Source organism: Cryptomeria japonica, chromosome 8 (genome assembly GCF_030272615.1).
Source record: "Cryptomeria japonica chromosome 8, Sugi_1.0, whole genome shotgun sequence".
NCBI classification, from domain to species: Eukaryota; Viridiplantae; Streptophyta; class Pinopsida; order Cupressales; family Cupressaceae; genus Cryptomeria; species Cryptomeria japonica.
In genome coordinates, this window is record NC_081412.1 from 412,207,908 (window position 1) to 412,219,972 (window position 12,065).

A 12,065-nucleotide genomic window follows, 5' to 3' on the forward strand; every position below is an offset into this window, starting at 1 on the left:
ATAGTTATCAGGAGGGGACTTGCCAAATAAGCTGCTGTAAAAAATTGAGTGTGATTTAAAATTTTCACGTGAGAAGCACATAGTTAAGGTGCTCGACTACAGGATTCTCTCCCCTACATAGAAATAAAAAATAATCATTTACAAAAAAATTTCAGATTTTATGCCATGACATGAAGTTTGCCTTTAGGAAAACCATGCTGCCAAACAGCATCATACCAATAAGAATATAAGTACAAACCACAAATCTCTCCCGCATCTTACGTGAAGACAGAATGTTTTCCAGTCAAAACAGGCATTAAATCAAACACCAAATCTTATACCCAGAATTCAAAACATGCAAACAGAAATATTAGGTGACTAAATTAAAGTAATCTCCTGTCAGAAATTAAAACTAATATAACACCCAAAAAAACATTAAAGCTTAAATTGTTAAGATCGGCATCAAACAACTGCATGTGTCAAAATGATGAGGATATATTCCCATTTTCAGAATCTGTATCTATAAGCATCACTTTGTCACCGCCATTGTTACCTGCAGAGTCTCTACTATTACTTTCAGATTTTCCATTTGAGGTAGCTGCGCCAGAAACAAGCATTATAAAAGGATTCCCTTTTTCAGCCGTTCCAGAGCCTGTTGAATCATTTCGAGGAGAAGCCCATGTTCTAAGGGTAGGCTCAAAATGTTTACTCGCAACATAACAATTTCCGGGAAAAAAAATTGCACAGAGAAATATCATACAAGTTGATTCTTCATTCTACCGCCTGCTATAACTATTTTTAGAATGCTCTAGCTGCTGCTGGAATTTGTACCTGGAAGCACCCCTTCTTCACCACCACCGTTACCTGCAAAGTTTCTACTTGTATTACTTTCAGAGTTCTCGCTTTGGCTAGCTGCACCTGCAGCAAGGAGAAGAATAGGACTTTCTTTTTTATTAGTTGTTCCAGAACCTGTTGAATCGTTTCGGGGAGCTGCCCATGCACGAAGGGGAGGCTCGAAAATTTTACTTGCAACATCCGGAGGAGGCGCATCCTCCCCTGGAAGAACAAGCAAACCATTTGCTCGGAGACATGAAGGCTCGTTGTAAAAGACTTGCCAAAGAGAATCAACCAACAGCCTTTCTTCCTTAGCTGCCCCTAAATCATCAGATGACATCTGTTGGATAGCATCGATGCGTTCCTGAAGAACTTTCCTTAAATTTCCTTCCTTGTCTGTGAAACCAGCAATGTCTACCTTGGCACTACGAGTGAGTTGAAAAAGATTTTGAAGTGCTTCTTGGCGTACATCTGCATCTTCACTGGAAGATAAATGTATAAATAAACGAGGAAACCCAAGCTCTATAGCTACATTACAGTCCGCTGCATTTTCCTGTAGAAGATATTGTGTAATACGCAATGCTTTCCTGCGAAAAAACAGAACAAAAATATAGGATACCTTACTCAAGGTGCAGGGGAAAAGAAATCAACAAAGAATGTCTTAAAACAAACTAGACGGGTAATTACTTTTGGAATCTAACATCTTCTGTAGTCAAAGCATCCCTCAGTGCTGCATATCCATTGGCCAGGCGAAAAGCAACTATAGCTGGCTTGTTGTGCCGAATTAAAGCTGCAAATACATCAACAATCATACACAAACCCATATTCAAGAAAATCATAATGGAAATTTTTAAAATGCTTATCCTTCTTCTCAAGTTTCTCTAGCATCAATCTGAGTTCATCCCTCCCGCTCTGCTGCATTTTGGCAAGAAACTTTTTCGTGTATCACACGTCCTATTAAATATATTTTTCAAACCTGGATGAAATGTCCATTCTACTATTTTAAAGCCAGAGACTCTTGTACAAATGGAAAAAGTAATCACAGCACTACTCTGTAGTTGCTTAGCTGTAGTCCAGCAATCGGATTGCTTAATTCAACGGTTCATGACAATTTACTAGAGCTAATTAGCTTACTTTAAAAAATTTACCCAAGAACAACTTAAGTTTGCTTCCAACTTTAGGACACCCAATTGTTAGCACCATGCCCAAATATTTCAATTGATTCTTTCAATTTTGGAGCTTATAATTTGACTAAAAAAGTCGCACATATGTTTTGTTATGATAAATAGGTCACATTTTAACATCGCCTAAAAAATATATTATCTAGATGAGTCAGGCTAACCCTCGTAAGAAGTTAAGTTTTGGAATCTACAGATTAGAAACTTACAAGAGATTGCACCCAGTGCTTTGGTCCGGACAGTTACATCAGAATCAGATACAAAGTTGGATAGCAGCAACTCCAAACCATTTGCATCCATCACAAGTTGTTGGCATTTTGGATTATTCTGCACGATGGTAGTCACAACCTCTGCAGCTCTTGCTCTAATTGATGCATGAGGATTCTTTAGGTGCCCAAGAAGAGGAGTCAGCCCTCCAATTGTATGTAGATCTGTAGATTGCAATCAAACATGTCCAACAGATTACCATGTTTCAACACTTGCACTTTGTCAAAACTAGCATAATAATGTTTCAGTATCATTTATTCACAATAAGTAAACTACCATCAGGTTTTACATTTTTCAGATTAAAGTACATCTGAATAGCTCCACATTTCATAATAATGTGTTATAGCATACAAGTCACAAGAGAAACTACTCGACTGTTCCCACAGCATGACAAAAATCTACTCTTACAAAAGAAACCAAACTCAAGAATGAGGTATACAGTCTTATATCACCTGAAATTAAAAACATGAAGTTTTTTTCCTTTCTGTTAGGTCTAAAAAGGGAACCAAAATGCATCTTCAGAGAAGCAAAGTGAAAGCCTGGATTCTTCATAACGGAAAGATATTGCTCATGTTGATAAGATAGAGATGAAAACACTGCTAGCGAGAAAGCTAAATGGCTTAGATCTCTGAGAAACTGAAGATTGATGGACCCTGACATGACAGCCTGTGGTTGGCTAGAGCTGGGTGGATCTTGACAAATCCTTTGGGAGCAATTATTCATGGTGGCTCTTTCTTTCTGGGAACACACACTAACAATAAGGTAGAACAAAGAGTGGCAAATGAAGGCAGAGATAGCATACTCACCAAGTCAGCAAGTACTCGCCAAGTCAAATCCATTTACTCGAGAGTTTACTTACCGAGTTTTAGGCAAAAAGTAGCAATTTTTTGGTTAAGTTTTTGCCCAAAACTTGGCAAGTCTGTGCAGAAGGCTCAGCCGCACAGGGAAAGAAGGCCACATCAGCCAAAAAAAAAAGTCATTTTATACTGAAATGGCTACTTCTTTTTGTTGTCCATGGCAACTAAATCCTCCCAGCCAGCAACCATTTGCAACAATTTTCCATCAAGGAGAGAAGATTGGAAGAGTTTTTTCTGGTGAATTTCTAAGGCAAATTGGAAGCACAGGTAGGTTTTTTGTTTTTCATTTTCTTTTCTTTTTTAAACATTTTACTTCATTTTTGCTGCATCTAGGTTAAAAAAAAATCGGCAATGTTAATACTAAGTGGTATATTTAAATTTAAATTCCACAAAATAAGATTCAATACCCTTATTTGTCATTTTTTCCTGATTTTTTCACGTTTTTTATCGTTTTTTCATACCCAATTATTCTAATCCTTTTTTAAAACAAAAAATGTTTAAAATCTTTAGATTAGATTAAATTTTCAATGATTTAAACAAATCTATATTGATTTAAACTAATTTTGATTGTCTTTTATTAAAAATTCATATGTTGTGCTTTCACTTTGTATGTATACATTAATTTATAACGGCAAATAGATAAACTTCCACATCCAATTCAACCTTAGGCTTTGCCCATCAATGCTGCCACCACCATTTGTAGGCATTCATCCTACAAGAGCTAGAGACCCTGCTTGGAAATATGGCTATCAAAGATCAAAGCCTAGCTCAGTTTATTGCATTAATTGCAAAAAAACATATCATGGACACATAAACTGCCTTAAATACTATCTAGCAAGTACTACTCATCGTGATGCCAAGGCTTGTCCTGGAACCACTGAAGAAATAAAAAGAGAAATGAATGCCCTGCTTACAGCAAAGGGAGAACGCAAAAGCAGCCATGGCAACATCCATAGTTGCTTCTCAAGGTGGTCCAGTCCAACTGGAATCCGATGACGATGCATGTCAAGACATAGTGGGCTCTCTTCATGGTCCACGTATTCAAAATGAATCCACCAACACATCCACTTCATCTACTTCTAGTAGAATGTCAATTCTGCTAGCAGCAGCACCTACACACATGCCACATAGTTTTTTTGTACCCATAAATACTCCTAGAGCACAATCATCATTTGAAGCTACTAGGTGGAATAGGGAGGTGCATGAACATGCATGTGCTGATTTTTGGTACTTTAACAACATTCCTTTCAATGTGGCAAGTAATCCTTATTGGGACAATTTGGTTACTGCATTGACAATTGCGAGAAAAGGATACAAAATACCTTCTCGCAAAAGACTTCAGTGGGATGTTAATTTAATTTTTTTGTTAATTTATAGTTATAGTAATTTATGTTGAATTTTAGATAAATTATGTTCCTTGATTTATAGTAATTTATGCTGAAATTAGGCTTTTTTGTTTAGAAAATAAAATTATGTACTTAATTTCACTTTGTACTTGTAGGTTGCTCATGAATGCAACTTTTAACATCATAAATTGTAACGGTACAATTCACACCTCATATTTATGCTCCTACTTTAGCGTGTCCCATCTCCATTCCCCCTAGGCCCATTTTGGCCCCTTTTTACTGTGGACCTGATGTCACCTATTAGCACTGCTAAGTGGACCCCATCCCAAGGTTATCCCCCCTTAATTTGGTGGCTTCTTGTCCTGCTTTTGGAGGACAAGGGCGTTGTGGCGCCCCTGTCTGGACCATGGCACCATGACGCCCTGGTCCTCCTTAAACAGGACCCATTTTAAATGTGGGTAGGCATCCCCTTCCCAATGGATTTTGATCCCCATGGCTTCACTTGACAATTGGAGGTCAGCCTAATCAATAATTTACCTAGAGAACCCTATATAAGGGCATTCTATCAATTCATTTCAACATCACTCTCATACCCCATTATTCGTACATTTGCCATCAAGCGTTCTCAAGCATTCAAAACAACATTTCATCCCACCATATCCTTCAAGCATCATGGAGCAAAGTCACATCAATCTTTATGCAAGCATGTGTGTTTGATTAAGTCATTCATGTTCATGTGTTTGTAATGTTATTGCATTCAATATTCGTGATCACATCCAAAGAGCATTGCATCATCAATCTTCTATCTACCATTGTAGATCTAAGGTATATCTTCCAGCATTTACTTCAATATTTACATTTCATACTTCAATTCAAGGTTAATTCCTAAACCGAAGTTTGGCCCAAGGCAAACCCTTATCCACAACCCTTTTTCTCTCTTTTGAGCTACAATTGAAGATTTCGACAAAACATACAACGATGAATAGGTTCAGCTTTTACAAGATGAGTACTTTGATTTAGAAGAAAAATCATCTCACCATTTAAATACCTCAACACCTACTGCTACTACTACTAGCTCAAGGCCTGAAAAATTGAGCTATATTAGGAGAACTACAAAGAGGAAGATATACTCCTCTTTAGTTTGTTCATTGTTGTTTTTCACATTTGGACATATCATTATATGTAATTTTGTAAACATTTATAAACGTTTGCTGCTATTATACATTTTAAAGTTTGAAACTATAAGTATGAATGATGAAATTTCAAATATTGAATGTTTGGAGATCATATGACATGTGTAATGTTACAACTATGGCTCTTATGTTCTCTAAATGCATTAATTTCTTTATGTTACGAGTATGGCTCTTATGTTACATCTAGGATGGAGGTTGAGCCACAACCTATCATGCCAAGTGAGGCGGAAGACGAACAGCAAACTCAAAGGTTTAGACCCTCTAATTCCACCTCTCCCCTAGTTTTTAGTAGATCAGGGAACGGGAAGATTCAAAATGTAGCATTTAACTTTAGTTTTACAAAAACAGTTTTACTATTTTCATTTTGCTTTAGTCTATCAGCCATCAGCATTCTGCATGAGGGCCATTTTGTACCCAATTTGCATTCAAACCAATCAAATATAATAGAAAAAAACACCTTTGTACTCATTTATGGACTCATTGGATGCATCTTCTCATTGAATTTTGCAGTAAAATGTGTTTCTAATGAAATTTAAGCAATTTTTTTAAGTTGCCAACATTTTTGCTGATTTTTTGCCAAAAGTTGAGTTTTTGGGCTTGGCTAATTTTTTTTTCGTCTGAGTAATCCAAATATGATTAAGGTATTTCTCTGTCAGCTTTTTGAGGTTGCAAAATATTGTTTGCAAAAAGTGATTCCTTGATTGTTACCTTGGGTTTAGATACATAATCTAGTCCTAATTGGAAATTTAGCAGTACTAGAGATGTAGTGATTGTCTCATGTGCATACTTTAACAAAGTTCTTTCTATGCATTGATCAATCCCCTTTCATTGCTTTAATTAGTGGTAGGGTGGCAACATGGATTGGTTCAAAAAATCATGACAAAGAGGCGCCCATAGATTTTGCTCCCCCTCCCTCCTTGTGCAATGTATGCCAACATGCCCTCTAGGGGGAGGGATCCCATGGTGGAACTGTTGTGACGTTTTCACACATCGCCCCATTGCAAATGGGTACCCCCACTTTTTCACTTTCTAGGTTGGTTGTCTTAGCTTGGTTGTTGGTTGTTGTCGTGTCTTTGCTATTAGCCTCTTATTTGTAGTTGCTCGAGGGTTGATCAAGTCTCTCCATTTAGTATGAAGTGAGGTACATCACTATCTTTGCCCTCCAAAGCTTCTAGTGGTTAGGATTCTAAGATTAGACTCCAAGGTGAAGATTCCCTTTGTCTTAGAGCAATTCCAATCGTCGTGACTAAGGATGAAGTACATAAGTTGAGAGATATGTTTTGAAATTATCAAAATCTCTTGGCTTAGGTCAATTAGGGTTTGAAGAGAGCATGAGGAACATGAATGAAGGTTTGTCTCATTTGCATTGAAATATCAACACTTAGTGCGAAGGAACCCTAAGATGGTCGATTTGGTGAAAAAGGTTTTGACAAAGGATGAAGTTTTGAATCATGATTTGCCTTAGAGATGAAAATTCGGTGAACTTAGTCTTAACAAAACTATGGAATGCAATTGGATTGCAAAGCTAACAAAATTGGCTGATCCAACCACCAAGTGACAAAGGTCTTTGATTTGGCCGACTAAGGAATGACTTGCAAAGGTGCCTTGAATTTTCGCCTTCAAGAAAATCTTGCAAAGGTGCCTTGAATTCTCGCCTTCAAGCTAATCTTGCAAAGGTATCTTTAAAAGTCGCCCTGATCAACACATGCAAAGGTATCTCAAAAATCCACTCAAGTGAAGGAATTGCAAAGGGATCTTGAAAAGCCACCTTGATCAACACTTGCAAAGGGGTCTCAAAAAGCCGCCATGATGTCAAGAAGCAAAGGTGCTCTAAAAATCCAACCAAGTGGATGAGTGGCAAAGTTACTTCAAAATGCCACCACTAGCAAATATGGCAAAGGTCCTTTAATTTGCCGCCCAAGTGATGAGTGGCAAAGGTACTTGAAAAAGCCGCCCACAAGAATGACTATAAAAAGTGAGTAGAAAAGCCGCCTTGATCAACAATGGTGCAAAGCTCCCCTCAAATTGCCGCCATAATGTTGACTTACAAAGCTCCTTCAAAAATCCGCCTTGAGATCAAAGTTGCAAAGGTCTCCTAGAAATCCACCAGGGTGATGACTTGCAATGATACCTCAAATTGTCGCCAAGTTTAGGGATTGCAAAGGTCATCAAAATTTCCGCCTTGATCTTGAACTTGCAATGGTCTTTCAAAATACCGCCAAGGTGACGAATTGCAAAGGTGAATTAAAATTCTGCCATCTTGATCAACTTGCAATGGGGTCCTAAAAAGCCGCCTAGGTGAAGAGTTGCAATGCTCACTCAATAGGTGGCATAAGAGCAAATCTTGCAATGCTACCCCAATTTTCCGCCTAAGAAATGGAATGCAAAGGTAAGTTAGAAATTTGACCAAGTATTGAGTTGCAAAGGTGGTAATGAACATCACCAAGATCAACACTTGTCAAGGTGAGTTAAAATTCTGTCATCTTGATGTCGATTTGCAATGATGTCTTAAAAAGCCGCCTCAAGTTAAATCTTGCAATGGTGCCTCTAGTTGCCGCCGAGAGGCAAATGTTGCAATGGTACCCCTAAAAGCCGACTTGATCTTAACTTGTAATGCTCCTTCAAAAAGCTGATCCAAGTATTACCTACAAAGGGGGGTTAAAATTCCGACTTAGTGATTGACTTGCAAAGGCCATCTAAATTGCCGCCAGGTTTATGACTTGCAAAGGTCATCAAAATTTCCGACTTGAAGATCTGATTGCAATGGTGCCTTGAAATGCTGCTATGATGTTAACATGTAATGGTCTTCTAAATAGCCGCTAAGATCAAAATTTGCAATGACCCCTTAAATTTCTGCCCAAGGCATTAACATGCAATGGTCATCAAAATTTCCGCCTTGATCTCAACTTGCAATGACCCCCCAAAATGATGCCTTGGTATAAAGTTGCAATGATACCTTGAAAATCCAATTTGATAAATAAGTTGCAATGGTCACTTAAAAAGCTGCCAATGTTGGAAAGACCAAAAAAAAAAAAAAAAAGTTTTTTTCTTGCAAAGTCTGCCTTCAAGAACAATTAGAAGTTTTTTTAATAATGATGTAAGTCGGCCTAGGGAAGTCTAAAATGAGGAGACACACCTTCAACCCTAGCACCTATATAAGAGAATGGTGACCTTCATTCCAAGGCATCAATCAAAACAATCAATTACAACCAGCTCTGCAATTCAAGGAGAGAGCGAATTTCACAAGACAACATTACAGATTTGCAATCAAGAAGGACGAATTTCTCTTCCTTAGCAAAGCGAATCTGATCATCATACATTTGTAAGGAGGGAGAAATCAGTTTGGATTCAGATCTGCAAATCACAAAGAGGGGTGAATCTCTCTACAACAGCAATTTAGATAGAAAGTTGATCATTACATTGATCAAATACTCATCTACAAAGGGGCAAATTCACCCACAGCAGCGATTTTGGATAAGGATTTGATCATTTCATTGATCAAACATACACTGGCAAGGAGAGTGGAATCGATTTGGAGATCACTATTCTGATTTTAAGAGCATTTTCAGATCAAAATCTGTGTGTAATCAATCCTACATCTGCATATAAAAGGTGAAATAAGGGCAAATCAGACCTTAACATTTGGTAGACTGTCATTTGTAAGAATGTACCTCTATGCAAAACTACCTTTACAAACCCTAGGATTTGATTAAATTGCTATAAAAGTTGAAAATTTAAGTTCTTTTTATCATTTCCAGGTCTGAAATTTATAGAGCTGTAGCTTTCAAGTTCTAACAAAGGTTTTTGATTACCTTAGCAAAGGGAGAGAAGGAATTAAGATCAAGTTGAAGGCATCTTTTTTATCTATTTTGGAGGCAAACAAGAGGCAAAACTTGGTGAAATCTTGTGCATCATCAGACCTATAACAAGCACAAAATCAGACATTTAAAAGCAGAAGGTAAGTGAAATTAATACCTATTTGACACACTTTTGTTTGCTGTGCAGGTGATCAAGAAGGTGAAGGACAAGTCAACATCAAGATCAAGTTTGAGACTTGCAATGCAAAGATCAAAGTCAAGGTCTTGGAGCATGATGATGAAGGAAAGTTTTATAATCTTGAATTCTCTCCGAGAATCCAAGAATCAAAGTCAATGCATTGAGTTAACCCCATCCAGTTGCACCATTCATCAAATGTATCATGAACAAGGGAGGATCAATCAAGGTCATCACACAAAGCCTATATTGAACATGATCAAGAAAGCAGATAGTTTCAGAAGAGTTAATCAAAGTTTATTAGAACATAACGATGCTTCTCATCATCATCACATAGAACAAACTGGATAATGTTGAGTATCAACTATCAAGAGATATTGCCCGACGTTCCTTCATGATGATCTATCAAACAACTGCAAATTGAGGTTGCATCTCAGTCATCACTCCACAAATCAAGAAGGTCCTACATCAGCATGTCTTGATTCAATGAACCAAGCTCATCATATGGAGACACAAACTTCGAGATACCTACCCCAATTTTCTATTGGTTCACATTTAGTATTGAACCTGAATGTAGTTATTTCATTGGCTAAGAGGAGTTTGTTGTAACAAACCCTAATTAGAGTTTCATAGTAAAATCTTGGCCATTGATGGAGATTCAATCCTGGTCGTTCATTGTAATGAGCTCTCTATATAAAGCTCAAGCTCTTCATTTGTAAGGGTTAATAGTTGGTAGTTCAAGAATAGTTCAATAGAACTTAGATTAGGAGAAGACAAAGATTATTGCCAAAACCTTGTTGTAAAGGACAATTGATTTCATTGAAGTTATGGTGAATTTGATTTGTTACTTCAACAACTTGCATGGTCTTTACTTCTCAATTCATTTTCATGTTATTTAGATGAATGGAAGATCGTTGTGCATGATCAATGGTGAAACTCCTAATCCATACCACTAGCCTCTTGCTGATTGTAAGTGTGCCTTGTGTGGTCAACTGGAAGTATATGAGCTTAACTTCAAATTGTTATACGTCCATTGTTTATGCATTAACTTGAATGGTAATCAATGTTTGATGGTAATGATTTAAACATCTCCGAATTGCACCTTAGAAGATTGCACTGAGCTTGTGTCAAATCGTTCAATTTGATGGTGAGACCTTACCCAGTAGGATTTCGTCTAATCATTCACCCATTCTCTTGCATTCTTAGGATTAGAATAAACTCCCTAAACCCCATGCCTTTTGCTCTTTCTTTATTCTCCAAGCAAGTAGTTAGGATCTAAGTTCCAGCGGTTCAAGCATTCAACAATTCAACGTAAGTCCCTTTGTGATTCCAGCATAATCACATCAAACCAACGAGCTTATCCACATATTGTGACCCAACATTTATGAACCTTAGAGTTGTCTCATGTGATCCTTAAGCCAATCTTCAGCATTTGAGTAACTTTGTTCAAGAGAGGATAAGATACTTTTGGGTATTTTATTGTGTTTGCATGTGCATAAAAAACACATCAACAAGAACCTCCTATGAATGCCATGCCTTCTCTATCTTAGTAAGGAGTAGTATTTCCTCTACTTTGATGATTCCTAACATGACAACCAAGGGTTGGCTATAGCTAGTGTGGACCCTGATAGTTCTTTAGAAGAATTTATTATAGTGGCTCTCTTTTTGGGAACACAAACAAATAAAGCAAAATGGAGAATGGTGATTGATAGGTATTTCTTTGGTGGGTTCTTCAGAATGCAAAAGATTGTTTGTGGGAAGTGATTCCTTGGGTGTTATCTTGGGTAATAATCTTTTCCTAATTGGAAATTTAACAATATTGTAGATGAAATGATTGCCTTATGGGCGTCCTTTCACAATGTCCTTTTCACACATCAATCAATTCCCTATTGCTGCTTTGACTAGTGGTAGGGTGGCAACATGGGTTGGTTTATAAATCTTATTCCAAAAAGAGATGGTTCTTAGCTTTTGCACCCCCTCCCTGTTTGTGCAATGTATGCCAACATGACTTTTGGGAGAAGGATCTTATGATGGAGCCTCTTATGGATGGCATCCCTTCCCTATCTTAGTGAGGAGATGTATTCCCGTCGTGCATTCCTTGAATGATTCACTTAGCTGCCCTTGCGTAGCCATCATTTTTGGCAATAGCTCGTGGTTTTGATAGATATAGAATGGACCCCTCCCATGTGTGCAGCCTTTTGTTTGTTATTTTTTTCTATTGTTGTAGCTTGGTCTTGTGTATTGTTTGGATGCCTGTTTTGAATGGCTTCCAAGGGAGTGGTAGGGAGGTGTAATATCCCCATTTCTAGAGTACTCTTATTTTGTTGAACTTACAAAACATTACTTATTGTTGAATAATTATTATTATTGATGATGTCTATTGAGTGATTCTAGTAAATTATAATAATGTTGTTGATA

At 37.4% G+C, this 12,065-nt stretch overlaps 1 protein-coding gene across 2 annotated transcripts in view; it reads right to left on the minus strand.

The window, feature by feature from the left end:
• Positions 1-335: 335 nt before the first annotated feature.
• LOC131028563 (uncharacterized) overlaps positions 336-12,065 on the minus strand; it is a 58,971-nt gene continuing 47,241 nt past the window's right edge. For both annotated transcript variants that reach the window (XM_057958869.2, XM_057958868.2), the window contains 3 exons: positions 2,201-2,422; positions 1,501-1,603; positions 336-1,400 (listed from right to left, as the gene is read on the minus strand). In XM_057958869.2, coding sequence (XP_057814852.2) covers positions 788-1,400; positions 1,501-1,603; positions 2,201-2,422 — 938 coding nt within the window. In that variant the 3' untranslated portion in view covers positions 336-787. The remainder of the gene's footprint in view (positions 1,401-1,500; positions 1,604-2,200; positions 2,423-12,065) is intronic.